Here is a 14,694-nt window from a genome sequence, read left to right as displayed (position 1 = left end):
AAGGAAAACTTGAGCATTAACGCACGTAACAGTGAACGAAAGGGTGCCTCTTCCTTCATTGGATGAAAGAAAGAAGACTGCATATAGCATGACAAGGATTGATGTGTGCATTTTGCATGATTGTATGCATTTCTTTTTTATTACTGAAAAAAAAAAAATTAGCATTAAAAGAAAAATAATAAAAAAATTATATAAATATGTAGAAGGATGTAATGAAATTATGGAATATGGAAATAGGAAAGAATGCTGGAGGAATATACAGCCCGCGTGCAAGGGGGATATTTGCCAGTCGAGTAGGAGAACGAAAGGGTGGAATAAGAAAAAAGGGATATAGAAAGAAAGAAAGGGGTGAGTTTTTATACAGACATATAAGTAAAAAAAAAAAAGAAAAAAGAAAAGGAATTACAAAATACAAAATACGATGGATTTTACACAAGAGTAAAAAGCAGACAAAGGTATTAAAGTGCCTTGCCCTGTCCCTTTCCAGAGACAAAGCCATTGTCGACACGAGCGCGCGTTTTTAGGAGTTCACGGTAACCAGGTAGTTCGACTGCGCTCGAGCCAAATGGTCCCTGGGATTTCTTCTCCTCCTCTTCGGTCTCTTCATGGCTGTCGTTGCCGCTGTTGTTGCCGCTGCTATGCACGTCCTCGTCCTTGTTGCTGTACGTATTTGAAGTTGACTTGGCATTGGGCGAAGATCCAATGGCCACAGGGGTCGAAGATGCCATAACAACGTTGCTGAGACCAGCCAGACGGGCAGCCTTGCGCTCCTCCTTCATCTTGATGATCTTGTTGGCCTCCTCGCGCGACATGTGAGTGCCCAAGAGGTGGTCCCAGATAGTGCCAAAGGGCTGCGAGAAGTTGCTCTTGATACCAAAGTTCTGATGGTGAATATCATGGCTGTTATGAGAAGGCAATAAAAAAAAATAAAAATAAAAAAAGCTGGGTTAGCGACAAATTCATCCGAGTACTATGGTTGCGCAAGGTCGTATCAGCAGCAAGATAGAGCGTCCCACTTACTAGTCAGCATTGTTCCAGAAGAGGCGCTGCAGAGGGTTGAAGGGCAGGTTGTATCCGCAGTGATCGTCCACAGTCTTCAGGGTCGAGAAGGAGAAGAAAGCAAGAGCACCGCGGTTGCCCATACCGCTGAACAGGAAGGCCAAGCTGGCACCGACACTGTCCATCAGGAAACCTTCAAAGGGATGGTTGTAGAGCGCGCCAAATGAGTAGGTCACGTAGAGGCGATGGTGACGCGAGTGGAAATGCTTGTAGAGATATGGCACGTTGTGGAAGAGACGGTGGAGGAAGTATTGCCACGTGTCCAAGAACGACATGGCGACAAAGAAGCGGACCATCGACTCAAGATAGTAGTAGCCCACATATGCCATGTTTGCAACCGCTGCCTGGGAGACATACGGCTGGAGTCCTGCGAGTGAAAGGGCGTAGCTGATCCACATCTGGTATTTTGCCAGGCTGAGCTCGTCATCAAAGATCATTTCTGAATCGTCTGCAACGACAACAATGAAGCCAAGAGCGGTCTAAGAAGGAGATACATTCGCACATAGACAAAGAGAAAGAGCCATGGGTTAGAATAAGGATCTTCTCTAGGTGAGATTGTCACGATATCTTTTCCCGCCATATCTCCTTTTCATTATTCTCCAACACATAGCGCTAATGACTCTCACATCCACATCTACGCGCGCACATTGTGATGAATGGACTGGAGAACCCTCCTCATCTGACTGTTCCAGCTCATAATCATTTTCATGCAGTACCGCAGATTATCATAAGTAACTCCTCCCCCTAGCTGGAACAAGGCTCTGAGAAAATGATCGAATAGGGAACGGACGGAATGGAATGAAGCGGCTCTCGTATTTTTTTTTTTTTTTTTTTTTTCAACTGCAGACACCGCCAACTTGGACTGGTACCATCGGCAGCATGAAAGGAGATACGGCGCAGTGGGTATGCACAGTATGAGGTAAGAAAGAGGAAAAAAGAGCGGCGGTATATAGAGCAGATGGATATACTCTTAATCGGCTTCCTTATTTTCCCCCCCTATTGTTGTTCCTGAGCCGAATGAATTTCCAGTCATGGTCCCAGTCTCCTGTCCCTGTGCCCCAGTGCTTGTGTCTGCGGCTGTATATTGTTAACCTTTCTTGACCGCTGGCCATTCCTGTCGATTTTATCTGTCCAAACAATGTTGTCATCATCCCTGCTACCCTGCACCCTTTTTATACTTTTGTGTATGGATGTCCTGAATGCATACCCTGAGCAAGTCCTTGCGCACCGCGCGACATTATTATCGACAGTCGATATTATTCAGTGGCCCTTATTCGATCCAACTACTGCCATTTCATAAAACCCATTGTGGAAATAATTCAAACAAAGCATCACACTATGTGGAGGGGGGAGTTTTCAGTAGAAAAGAATCGATGGATTGAATAGATATGCCTGGGTCTACTCCCCCCTTGGCCCTGTCATTCTTGTAACACAACACCATAACACACACGATACCACACACCCTTCCATTCCTCACACGGACCCATACCGGAATAGACACACATAACGATCCTAGAAAGACCTTGGTCCCGTCTCCAAACCCTCTTTTTCTGGCTTTTTTTTTTAGTGGATGTATTTGCTTTGCTTACCTGCAAGACCTGCTGGACGATGACGGCTTTGATGACATCGGGTAGTGAGACTCTGTTTCGGGTCTCTTCCTCTTTGTCGTGGATGCGATACTTTTCGAACCAGGCGAACTCTTGAAGTGAGATCCAGTGGAAGAGCAGGGAGTAAACCCAGTAGACGATCACGGGCAGCAACAGAGCCAGCGACTGGTCTGATATGAACGACAATAGAGGGGCCTGGACCGTGGGTGCCATTGGTGAATAAGAGGGACGGAAGGGTGGGATAAAGAAGGGTGTGTGTCTACGCGTGCAAGTAGGAAAGTGCGCGGTTTTGGTATCCCTTTCTCCAACTGCAAATGCCTCGTGTCAAGAGGCGTAGGGCAAAGGAGAAGTGCCGTGAAAGGGATGGTCGGTGCTTTTTGCTTTCCAGAGGGAACTCTCTTTATAATACGTGAGGTGTTCAAAGGGGAAGTGAGCTTGACAGAGTGACGAGCAGTGTGAGCCGACGAGCGAGGCAGCGAAGAGGAAGGTGGTGGTGTTGTTGAGTCGACCGAGTTGAATAAAGGGAGAATGAATGAGCGAATGTGCGTAGGGACGAATGAATGAATGTGATTGTGAATGTGAAGGAAGAAAGAGAGAAAGGAATGAGAAAGAAGAGGCTGACAGGAGAGGGCTTTGCGGGACTTTATATGAAAGACGGAAGCGGGGGGAAGCTGAACCGGTTTGAATTCGGTTGTGTCCTCTGCGCAAATATTATTCATCCGTTGCAGTTGCCATTTTATTGCACTCCAGCTCCAACCAACTCCACTCATTTTAACTCATTCCGCCCTATCACTTTTTTTTTTTGAGCGGAGAAAAAAAAAAGAAAGAGAGATAACCACCTCATTCATCTGCTGGACATTTTTTTTTTTTCGCGCCCCACAGGATACCTTGTCTTGGAGGGATTCAGGGAGGAAAAAAGAATCCAGAGGAGGCCATACTTGACAGGGAGGGCGAGAGAAGGAACGGGATAGGGCAGAGCGCCGTTGAAGTGCTTGAACGACCAGGGCCACAACCAGGAACAGACATTGCTGTCATTATCCAGCGACAATTGGTCTTCATCCAGCTACGTGTTCAGTAACTCGAAGGGTGCCTTTTGCTCTCGTTACTCACGCACCTGCATCGTTACATCTTCATCCCCTTGTCTTCTCCATCTCTTCTTCCCTGTTTCCTCTGCAGATTCATTCTTTCGTGAACGCAGTGTTTTTTCTTTCTTGGCTTGCTTGTTCTACTCCTGCTCAGATTGGGCTGTCGCCCAACATTCGGTGGAGCGTCTACTTATGCCTACATATCTGCCAGCTCGCTCGCTCCGCAGCCCGTGTGTCTAGATGAGTCGGTTTCAGCGCTATCTGCCTGCACACCACTATCATTTCTGCTTGGTCTGTGGACAATCGAATCGAAAAGAGCATTGAATAAGGGTTTGACTCAATCGCTCTCCTATATCTCATGTTTGACACACGAGAGTAGGGGATCGTCTAAAGAATACTGAACCAAAAAAACAATAATTGAGCATTACAAATGTACCGGCGGCTCCAGAGGGGGTCTTCTCTCTCTCTACCATCGTTGTGCTTTTCCAAAATACGCTTGCCGCCATGTTTAATAAGCAAAGAAAACTCATGCTGCGCTTTGCGCGATGCCTCTCGTTAACCATTTAGAATACAAGCGCGGCATTGAGTGCAATTATAAACTCGAGCCTTTTGGTTGTACCATTCTTTTCTTACTGGGATAGTTCGATTTTCTGACGGCTGTTGCTTTTAACATTCCACGGGCTAACAAATATTGTCCACTGTAGGGGGGAACGTAAAGAAATGCTGGTAAAGCAGTCGTGCATGGCAGCATTGTTTGTGGTTGTTCGTTTTCGTTTTTTTTTTTTTTTTTGTCGGTTGCTATTCTCACCATCTATGTTCATGCAAAAAAATAAAAAGCAGGTTGAAGGAGGGACGGGCTGTAGACAAAGATACAATGGCCTTCATACATATGCCAAGGACCAAACAGCTAATTAATCTTGGCACAATAATCGGGTCCATGTTTATATCTTCCATACTTGTAATGGAAAAAAATAGCGAGGGACTGATAATGGTGTGTTGTTCTATTTCGGCCGCCGTTGGAAGCGGCGTGTTATCGTGCAGAAAAGATCGCGCAGTTCCCGAAGAACGGGAGGAAAGAAAGTAACGTGGCAACAAAGATATTCCAGCTTATAAGCTATTTTCAATTGACGTTTTCAAACGTTACCTAGCAGCAAACGTGAAAAAAAAAGACGCGACGGTCGCGCGCACAACATCGTTTTTCAGGCAAGGTTATAATGTAATCCATGCTGGCAGACAGTTGGATTTGTTTGGACCTTTTGGGTACAGTAGATGAAGATCCATTCAGTTTGTGCGCAGTTAAGGTTTTTGAAAGGGACAGGGCACTCGAAGGAAAAGGAAAATGACACTTTCCTGCATGCATGTGCTAAAACTGAAGACCGATGCCTGCCGCTGCAAGGTCGAAGCAGACCTCCAGTCTATGTACTGTACTGTAGTCTACCAGCTGATGGACATTTTGCTCTGGTCTAATATTTCTTTGTTTATGTGAGCCATGGCGGCAGTGACCATGACGCTCAAGGCGAGAAGGGTCCGGGAATGGATTTATCCATGTGGATAGAAAAAAAAAAAAAGTTCCGGACTGGCCAAACCTTTTATTGCTATTCAGCGTGATAGACTAGATACACAGAGTACAGCTGTGGGGGAGAGGGAGGGAGAGAAGCCATGGGCAGCTGGGGACTGGTAGAAGCACGAAGGAGTGCCGCGCCATGAACACAGACTCTGGTTCGCATGTACGGAGGACCACAGCCTGCCGGTTTATTTGGAGCAAGAAATGTCTGTGTGCCCTTGTGTCTGTGTCTGTGTCTGTGTCTGTGCCAATGCCCAAGAACCACAGGCGAACATTCCAGCCCTGCCCTCTTCCGCTGATTCGGCGGTTGGCTGTTGCCTTTGTCCTTCTGATTGGTAGAAGCGGCCTGACACAGGGACAGAGCGGTCTCCAGCGCAGTGTTCGCCCATGCTGCCCATTTCTTCCTTTTCGAGAACTGCCGCGCTCCAGACCACGCATTTCATTTCAGTCCTCCCAGCCGAGGGCCTCCCCAGCCCCGCCTCTTTTGCTCCCGTCTCATTCGATCTCCACCTGTGTGCTGCGATACCAGCGCCGATCCCCAGGAATAAAAATTCAATTGGAAGTCCCCACTCAGTCACTCCCAACACAACACAAAACAAAGGAAATCGGCTCACAACACCAGGACCGTTACACTTGTACGGCTGGCAGAATGGTTCATGCGCGGATCGCAAACTCAATACCTTAATGGAAAAAAGTTTCCTGTTCACTTTTCTCCCTCAAAGCACAAAACACAATAGCCAAATCGTTACAGCTGCAGGTGCGATTCACTCGAGTAGGACAAGAATGGGCATGGGGTGTCCATGGACCTTTTTTTTTTTTTTTTTTGTCTTTTATTTAATTTGGGCGCAATCGCCACGATCGTTCTTGTTGTTTAAACACTTCCAAATTCGCTTACTTTTTCATGCCTCTTTCGGCTGTCTTGGTTTGTTAAATACCAGCGTGGCAGAGCAACAGATTTGGACACCCGATGGATGACAAGTCGCGTAAGATCTAGGCTAAACACAGCTCGTTTGTTTGAAACATGTGTCGTGTCGGCAGTTGAGTCTTGAGTAACTTATACACCACTTGCTCTTGCAGCACCACATTTTTATCAATCAGTCAGAAGGGGAGTAAGAGGGACACAGCGAAGGGCGCTGGGCCAGGGTAGTTGTTTGGATCGCCATCCCAGTGTTTAGGAACCTTCCAATCAAATCTGGCCATGATCCAGCCAGACCTACATAGCACACCCTTTCCACACAGTCCTATTCACTCAGCAAAGTGCTGGTTTTAGGGTTTTTTTTATGTCTTCTAGCTAAAATACGTACATACGTGATATTTACAGCCAATCAAACGCGTCTTCTGGTAGGTTCGAGCGCGTCCCAGAAGCAGCGAGAACCTCTCGCTCCATGACTTCATGACTCGGGCATGACAGCATAAGGATCATCCTGTATAAAGCATTACTAGGGAATCCCCTTCCATCTTTTTTGTTCATTTGATCTCCTCTCACTCCTCTCCACTCTTTCCACATTACCCTCTTTCTCGCTCTCTCATCACTACACTCTCTTTCCACAGACCACGTCTCTTACTCAACTCGACCCTATTTCGTAATATTCCAAACTCTCATTCTTTCTCTCACACACAGCACATACACATACACATACCATGGGAAAAGATTACTACAACATCCTCGGTGTATCAAAGGATGCAGACGAAGACCAAATCAAGAAGGCATACCGCAAGCTCGCCCTCAAATATCACCCCGACAAGAACTCAGCTCCCGAGGCCAAGAAAAAGTTCCATGACATCTCCGAGGCCTATGAGGTCCTGAGCGACAAGAACAAGCGCGCCGTCTTTGATCAATTTGGTGAAGAAGGTCTCAAGGGTGGTGGAGGTGCCGGTGGCCCTGGAGGCCCCGGTGACGCTGGTGGCTTCCCTGGTGGATTCAGTGGCTTCCCCGGTGGTGGCGGCGGTGGACACACCTTCACCTTCACTTCTGGTCCCGGAGGCATGGGCGGTGGTGGATTCAGACCCACGGACGCAGAGGACATCTTCAAGCAATTCTTCTCCTCCTTTGGCGGCGGCGGCGGTGGTGGATCTTTCGGAGACGAAGATATGCCTGGATTCGGAGGTGCTGGCATGAGGTCAGGCTCAAAAGGAATGCCCGGCGGTATGCCTGGAGGAATGGGCGGCATGGGCGGCATGGGGGGCATGGGAGGCATGCCAGGTATGGGAAATATGGGAGGTATGGGAGGCATGCCCGGTATGGGAGGAGCACGATCCCGCGCACAGCAGCAGCAGCAGCAGCAGCAATCCGCGCCCGAGAAGCCACCAGCGCTGGTTCGCACGTTGGCCGTCTCGCTCGAGGACCTGGCAAAGGGTGTTACCAAGCGCCTCAAGGTCACCCGCAAGGTCCGCGATGGATCAGGACGATCTGCAGATAAGATCCTCACGGTCGATGTCAAGCCCGGCTGGAAGGCTGGTACCAAGATCCGCTTCCCCAACGAAGGAGATGAGTACCCGAACGGAACCACACAGGATATTGAGTTTGTGCTGGAGGAGAAACCACACCCAGTGTTCACTCGACGTGGCGATGACTTGATTGTCGAGCTGGAGCTGACGCTACTGGAGGCCCTGACAGGATTTTCAAAGACGGTCAAGACACTCGACGGACGGACGCTGCCTGTCTCCGCCAGTGGCTCAAGGGTGATCCAGCCCAGCCAAGAAGAAAAATTTCCAGGCGAGGGCATGCCGATCTCGAAGAAGCCAGGGCAGAAGGGCGATCTTATTGTGCGCTTTGTGGTCAAGTTCCCAACGCAGCTCACACCTGCGCAGAAGGAGGGCCTCAAGAAGATCCTTGCATAAGACAGCCACCACGATACACTCTATCATCCCGAACTCCATCACCTTGTTCCTCCATCATTTTTTTGCTCCTTCAGCTTCAGCCTCTACACATCCCTCTCCAACTCTTTGTACAAACGTCCCGTGTAAATAATAACGAAAGCGCGAATAAAAAAAAGACAGAAAAGTAGTGGTTTTTTTTTTTTACAACTGTATCATGCATTCTTTATTTTTTTCCTCAATTCATGCAAAACAAAAAGTCATCAAGGTAACAAACACTTTCTAGACTTCCACCTCATGCATCATATTCTGCGGGGACGGCCATGGTATCGAAATCCCAATAGAATTGGATCGCATCAACGAAGCCCTCGTTATCGTTCTTGTCCTCAGCCCCGCCTCCGTTTCCTAACTTTGAGTGCCCGCCCTGTCCTCGGAGCCGACCAGCCTTGGGGATACGGCCGATCTCTTGGAAACCGAGACGGCGCCAGAGCTTGATGGAGGCCACATTGGAGACAAAGACGAGGTTGAACATCGAAGCCTTGTATCCGATCACGGGGACGACCCGCAAGAAAGCTTTGCCCAGGATCGAACCGATCCCCAGACCACGGTGGATCGGGTTCACTATGAAGCCGCCATTGCAGATCTGTAAAAAAAAAAAAAAAAAAAAAAAAAAAAAAGTCAATTTTTGGTGGCAACAAAAGGTGGGGCTAAGGGTATCTCCTCCCCAGTAAAAACAGGCTGAGTCATCGGTCCTTTCGTGTGAGGCCAGGCAGCATTTGAACACCATTTGACCACAACAGGAACTCGACTTACATGGGAGCAACGGCCCTATGGACAATTTCAAAACAAAAACAAAAGGGAGAGAACGATTAGACTAGTTCCACAACACTGCTATTGCATCCAGGGTCCAGCTAGCATCGGTGTCATGCACAGATGTAGATGTATATATATTTTTTTTTTTTCGCTTACAGGAAAGTTGGGCTTGACATAAAAGAATCCCAGGAGATCAGTCTGCCATTGATCAGCCCCACTCCTGGTCCCAATTGCAGTCGCCTGCTGATACCGACCCTTGAGGAGTACGAATGCATCCCCGGAAAAGAAGTAGTTCTCAAACTGTGAATCGTCCAGGACAGATTCCTGCGGGTAGGTGTCACCACGTTCGACTTCATGGTTAAAGACCTGTTGCATAGCCTCGACTAAACTAGGATGTGTAGCCGCTGACAAGGTGTAGGACTGTGTCGAGAGGTTGGGTAATTCGGACTTGGAACTGATCCGGAACAAGGTTGCATCAATTGAGGTCGAGGAATCTGCATTGGCATTGCTTCGAAGGGTGGCATGGCGAGGCAGCACCGTGGCGAGACTTTGGTCCGAGACTGGGCGGGCGATGCTTCCGTAAGCTGAGGACATGTTCTTTTTTTTTCTTGCGATGGGTTGACAAAGGGTTAATGATAAAGCGGGGGGTACGCAGACCTGGTTTATATACAGTTTTCTCCCAAGAGCTTGTTCCTGGGCCCCGTCTATTCTTCCACTGCATTCTTAGACTATTTTTTTTTTTTTTTTTTTTTTGTCCGTTCTGCCTCCCACTAGGTGTATAAGAAATTATACGCGAGTACTTGATCATGATAACACCTTTTTTTATTTTTATGATTTGAATGCCTCGATCTATGATACATGCATTTCTCTACAATGCATACAACGCCCGCATCACCAACTCGTACGTCGTAAACGTTGCTGCTGCCGCAGGTACTGCACGAATGATAGTCGGAGAAAATCCACGGAAAAAGGGCTTAATGCCACCATCCCTGTAGACCTGCTTCGCCGCGTCCAGGATGTAGAAAGCACCCTTTGGTGGATTGGGTTGATTTTGGATCTAAAAAAAAATAAAATAATAGATATAAAATTACTTGTCGCATCAGGTCACAGAGGGTTCATTCTCAAAGTGCGTGTCCATCGCGCGATCGCTTACCATGGACTTTAGCATGTCGAGAGGGTAGCATGCAAACCAATAGGATACTCCTCCCGTGGCTCCTGATGCCATAAGTGAAAAGAGTCCCAAATGATATGTGGCGGGATCCTCGCCCTTAGGTGTCAGATATCTCTTCATGCCCTCGAATCCAGCATAGAAGCCAGCATAGCCGGGGATCTCTCTCAAGACCGTGATCCAGTATCCGCGCATCAATCCATGACGAATCCCGTGCTCTTTGATCAATTGGCGTGCACAATCGACTGGTCCTGAGTAACGTACTGTCGATCCTGCGCCATATTGTGCCTGCATCTTGATCTTGAGAAGTTCCACCGGTGAGGCCAGGACAGCATTCACAATACCTAGATTATGAATTCAGATACAAAGTAGAGTGCTTTTAGCATGAATGTATGGATAAAGACAAAGAAAAAAAAAAGAAAAAAGCAAAGGGCTGTGGTCGTTATTGAATCGTACCTGCTCCTGCTCCTGCAATGGCGATCTGTTCAAGAGTGAGAGGGCCTCCCGGATAGGGCTCCTGCAGCTTCTTAAAGTTGGAGTATGCGGCAAAGAGGAGCGCGTTCACAGCAGCAATGCCGACCAAAGGACTGGCCATGCCTAGACAAAGGTGGAGAGGTAGATGTCAAATCAACAGCACGACATAATTTTGAATATCGCCACATTTTCTAGCTTTCTGCTCAGATGAAAAAAATTCTCAACATAGAGACTGGATCGCGTGAAAGGTCTGGGCTGTACCTTTGTAAAGACCAAGGAAGCCCTCGTTCTGGATGGTCTTGCGCAAGCAATCCATCGGTCCTGAGAAGCGTCCTGACCGACCCTCGATCTGTAGACGGGTCTTGATCGTGTCCATGGGCTGGCCTACCGTGACCTGGGCCTATTATTTTGAAGCAATGAGGACCAAGGGTGTGAGACGATGACGATGGATAGCTCTTTTTTTACAGGTACAGATCGTTATTCGCCGCCACATTCTTCTTGATAAAAAAAATGTTCAGTGTGGGTAGCATACCATTCCTCCGAGACTATATGTTAGGAGATGGAGAACAGAGCGTATGAGTGCTCGAGCGTTCTACTACAAAGAATAGATAATGAATCTGCTGGCTGCATGTCGCTTATTACCTTCCAGCAACAAAGTCATGCCAGCGCTCGATCTCCTTTTTCTTCTGTTCAGACATTGCAACGAAGATTGGGAATGGGAATGAGGGTGAGAATGAGGATGAGAATGAGATTGAAGTGTGGGAGATGAGCTGCTGGAATGGAGCGAAGGCAAAGAAGGAGAGAAGGGGGAAAGTAAAGGACGCGGCGCTGCAAGGACCAGGCTGCCATTAACGACCTGGAGTCCGTTCCTGAGCGAGTCGTGACTGTGGATGGCGTCAATCAAATAAATCTAGACAGTGTTCCCCCTCCAAGATAGATCGGACAGGAGGGAGAAGGGCCTCTGTTGACGAACAAGAGCTGAGATTTCTTGTCAAGAACACATCCGGGGATATGTCTATGCTGCGAACGACTAAATTAAGCTGGCCAATTGATGCCGCTGTGCAGAAGGAAGGAAGGAAGGAAGAAGGAACACATTGTGCTGTGGACATGGAGCATGGATGGGGAGGAAGGTACAGGTACTAACCAATTGAGAGCAATGTCAGTCTTCGTCTGGAAGCCCTTCGATTGTACCCAATCCCACGCGTCTTCTACGGCGCATGGCGCATGGATGTTTGGGTGGTGTGTGCCTGAATCCTGTCCTAGGCCCAGGAACCAGCTAACCCAACCAAGGTTTATGACACATCCGAAGAGCGAACCCCGCATTCGTTCGATTTCCTAAAACTGCTGTTATAACCCTGTCCCCTCTCTCACCTCCCTTTCTCTTTTCACTCATTCCTCCTCCCATTCACTCCCCATTCACCACAACCTCCCCCGCTCTCGCCAATGAAGTACGGCAACTACCTCGAGGAGAGAAAGCTGCAGTTGCCCGCAGAGTGGCAGCAGGTCTTTATCGACTACAACGGCCTCAAGACCTTCATCAAGCAACACATCGCTCCAGCCTGCCTCAAGCCCACCCTCGCCGATCAGCAGGCCCACAATGCTACTGCCACCACTACTGCCTCGCCTGCATTGTCAGGAAGTAGCCTCCCAGTCAACAACAACTCGATCCATACTCTCACCTCTCCAGCGCTTGGCGGATCGATCACACCAGCGGCTACACAGGAGGATCTGAATGCCTTCTCGGCCATGATCGCTTCTCGACTGACCATCCTCCAGACTAAAGTACCCGAGTTCCTCGCAAGACTGGACCAGCAGGTTGCAGACGTCTCGACCTTCACCACAGCTGAGACCCGGAAGATCTATGAGGCCTATGGGGCCTTCCAGGTCGCCAAGGTCGGCCTGGGACTCGATTCGGAAACTGACAGCAAGTCTGCACAGTCGACAACAGCAGGAGAGAATAACTCACTCGAGACGCTGCTGCAGTCAGTGATCAAACTTGAAAAATATATCTTTTTGAACTACACGGGCATCGTCAAGATCATCAAAAAGATGGATCGCCACGCAGGACTCGGGATCAGTGAGGCGTACCTCGGCCGTGTCTGGAAGCTGCCGTTTGCGAGGGCTGAGCAATTGAGCTCGCTCAAGAAGGAGCTCATGGAGAAGCTGAGTGGAGTCAAGAACGCTGCCACGACCACTGCTGTTGTCAGTGCTCAGCAGGAAACTACCATTGGACGTTCAGGTACGAAGCACGTTGATGCTGTTATCATTTCTTGACCTTTTTTTTTTTTTTTTTGTTTGAGTCACCATCCCTTCCGTCCAATTGTTTGTGCAGTATTTGGTCACATTCATATGCATTTGCCGTTACTTCGTCCTTGCACCTCCATCCATATCAACGAGATAAGAAGATCGTAGTCCGACAATCCGGCAGCATTCGACGACACACCCACTTCTAGACTATGACAAGGTTTTCCAAAAAGCCTAAATGTCATAAATCTTCCGGGGGCCAATGAGGACTCCTTGTTGACACAAACTCTCACATCCAATATATCCTACCTCTGACAATTAAGTAGCAACCGGAGATGTCGTGCACTCGCCCCTGGCATTCAACTTCAAAGCAGATTCACCTGTTATGATGTGGCGCCCGACTGCGCTGAAACCCACAGAAAAGACCTGGTTCCCTCCTGCACCTTTGCTGCCTCATCAGCGCGTCCTGATCTCGATGAGTGGACCTCACGGAACCGACATTATCGGAACACTCTTGGCCTGTGCTGCTAAATACCAGTGTGCGGTCGATGACTTTTCGTTCGCGCGTCTGTATCATAATGTGACGTTCGCGATCCTAGTCACGATCAAGAACGATGATATGGAGATCTTCAAGGACTTGGCGGCGGCGGCCAAACGCTGGGATGCGACCCTGACGTTCGACATCCTGGACTCGTTGAAGAAGGACCCTCATTTCGGAAATTACGTTCCCGGGTCCTTGGAGGACGCGCCTTATGAGGGAAGGCTGAAGTACACGGCGACTGTGCTCTGTCAACATGGTCTGACGCCGGCCTTCTTGTCAGACTGGACACGGTTGCTGTTGGAGAACAAGATTTCGGTCGAGAAAATGGTCCGTTTGAATGAGGGTCAGTTGTCGTGTGCGGATTACAAACTGTCGATCCCAGCGGCTCTGAGCATGGACAAATTCAGGGAAGTGCTCTTTCAGCTCAGCGCGGCCCATGGTACCGATGTGGCCTTGCAGCCATATGACGTGTTCAGGAAACATAAGCGTCTTGTCGTCTTTGATATGGATTCGACGCTTATTCAGCAGGAGGTCATTGATGAGATTGCGCGCTACGCCGGCGTCATGGACAAAGTCGCAGTAAGTTGTTCCTTTCCTACTCACAAAACATCAGGCCACTGGCCGATTTTCAATGCTGGCAGGTAATTAAGCCTTGGTTTTCTCTGCGTTCTTTGGACCATAGGAAATCACAGAGGCAGCGATGAACGGAGAGATCGACTTTAAAGAGTCTCTCAGGCGACGTGTCGCGCTCTTAAAAGGCACTCCAGCCAATGTGCTTGATATCGTTCGCGAGCGCTTGACCTTTACCGAGGACGCGCTCTACCTCTGCAAGGCCCTCAAGAAGATCGGCTTCAAGCTCGCCGTTATCTCTGGTGGCTTCATGCCCTTGGCCCTGCACGTCAAGAACGTTCTTGGACTGGACTATGCGTTCGCCAACCACCTCAAGGTCTCGCCGGACGGACTCTACCTCACCGGAGAGACCATCGGCCCCATTGTTTCGGGCGAGCGCAAGGCAGAGTTGCTCGAGGTCATTGCCCAGGCGGAGTCCGTCACCCTGGACCAAGTCATTGCCGTCGGCGATGGTGCCAACGATCTGTGGATGTTGGCCAAGGCGGGTCTCGGCATCGCCTTCAATGCCAAGCCCAGAGTCCAGCAGGAGGCACGCGCACGAATTAATCAAAAGAGCCTTAAGTATGTACTTTACCTGCTTGGATACGAGGACGCAGAGATCCGACAGCTCGCCAACTCGTAGACACGCGCCTTTTTGTTGTCATACTCCCTCTGCATCTTAATCTTTTTTATATATTAAATAAGCAAAAAAA

At 48.8% G+C, this 14,694-nt stretch overlaps 7 protein-coding genes across 7 annotated transcripts; 4 read left to right on the top strand and 3 right to left on the bottom strand.

The window, feature by feature from the left end:
• BC939DRAFT_52205 (uncharacterized protein) lies at window positions 1–396 on the top strand. Its single transcript, XM_051561223.1, has one exon. It carries the CDS (start codon window positions 89–91, stop codon window positions 332–334), a length of 246 nt encoding a protein of 81 aa, XP_051415221.1. The 5' UTR covers window positions 1–88; the 3' UTR covers window positions 335–396.
• A 62-nt stretch (window positions 397–458) lies between these two features.
• BC939DRAFT_394088 (fatty acid hydroxylase superfamily-domain-containing protein) lies at window positions 459–2,888 on the bottom strand (the record flags this gene model as incomplete). Its single annotated transcript, XM_051552126.1, has 3 exons — window positions 459–900; window positions 1,021–1,538; window positions 2,649–2,888. Coding segments are annotated over 3 exons (1,200 nt in total), but the record flags the coding sequence as incomplete, so codon positions are not given.
• A 2,623-nt stretch (window positions 2,889–5,511) lies between these two features.
• BC939DRAFT_443138 (uncharacterized protein) lies at window positions 5,512–6,122 on the top strand. Its single transcript, XM_051554494.1, has one exon. It carries the CDS (start codon window positions 5,566–5,568, stop codon window positions 5,998–6,000), a length of 435 nt encoding a protein of 144 aa, XP_051415219.1. The 5' UTR covers window positions 5,512–5,565; the 3' UTR covers window positions 6,001–6,122.
• Window positions 6,123–6,833: 711 nt separating this feature from the next.
• On the top strand, window positions 6,834–8,337 carry BC939DRAFT_52294 (uncharacterized protein). The gene is made up of 2 exons (XM_051561231.1): window positions 6,834–7,377; window positions 7,510–8,337. The coding sequence occupies exons 1-2, from the start codon at window positions 6,957–6,959 to the stop codon at window positions 8,154–8,156; spliced, it is 1,068 nt and encodes a 355-aa protein (XP_051415218.1). The 5' UTR covers window positions 6,834–6,956; the 3' UTR covers window positions 8,157–8,337.
• BC939DRAFT_443134 (uncharacterized protein) lies at window positions 8,285–9,659 on the bottom strand. The gene is made up of 3 exons (XM_051554493.1): window positions 9,102–9,659; window positions 8,946–8,960; window positions 8,285–8,775 (listed from the first exon to the last, which is right to left on the bottom strand). Exons 1-3 carry the CDS (start codon window positions 9,537–9,539, stop codon window positions 8,428–8,430), a joined length of 801 nt encoding a protein of 266 aa, XP_051415217.1. The 5' UTR covers window positions 9,540–9,659; the 3' UTR covers window positions 8,285–8,427.
• Window positions 9,660–9,745: 86 nt separating this feature from the next.
• Window positions 9,746–11,676, bottom strand: BC939DRAFT_408186 (mitochondrial carrier). Its single transcript, XM_051552879.1, has 6 exons — window positions 11,230–11,676; window positions 11,120–11,132; window positions 10,849–10,987; window positions 10,570–10,710; window positions 10,099–10,457; window positions 9,746–10,002 (listed from the first exon to the last, which is right to left on the bottom strand). Exons 1-6 carry the CDS (start codon window positions 11,283–11,285, stop codon window positions 9,814–9,816), a joined length of 897 nt encoding a protein of 298 aa, XP_051415216.1. The 5' UTR covers window positions 11,286–11,676; the 3' UTR covers window positions 9,746–9,813.
• A 98-nt stretch (window positions 11,677–11,774) lies between these two features.
• On the top strand, window positions 11,775–14,688 carry BC939DRAFT_443132 (uncharacterized protein). Its single transcript, XM_051554492.1, has 3 exons — window positions 11,775–12,826; window positions 13,155–13,951; window positions 14,055–14,688. The coding sequence occupies exons 1-3, from the start codon at window positions 12,031–12,033 to the stop codon at window positions 14,622–14,624; spliced, it is 2,163 nt and encodes a 720-aa protein (XP_051415215.1). The 5' UTR covers window positions 11,775–12,030; the 3' UTR covers window positions 14,625–14,688.
• Window positions 14,689–14,694: the final 6 nt, after the last annotated feature.

This window comes from Gamsiella multidivaricata (assembly GCF_025024155.1).
Source record: "Gamsiella multidivaricata strain RSA 2152 chromosome Unknown BC939scaffold_13, whole genome shotgun sequence".
In the NCBI taxonomy this organism is placed as follows: domain Eukaryota; kingdom Fungi; phylum Mortierellomycota; class Mortierellomycetes; order Mortierellales; family Mortierellaceae; genus Gamsiella; species Gamsiella multidivaricata.
This window is presented reverse-complemented; position numbering and strand designations above follow the sequence as displayed.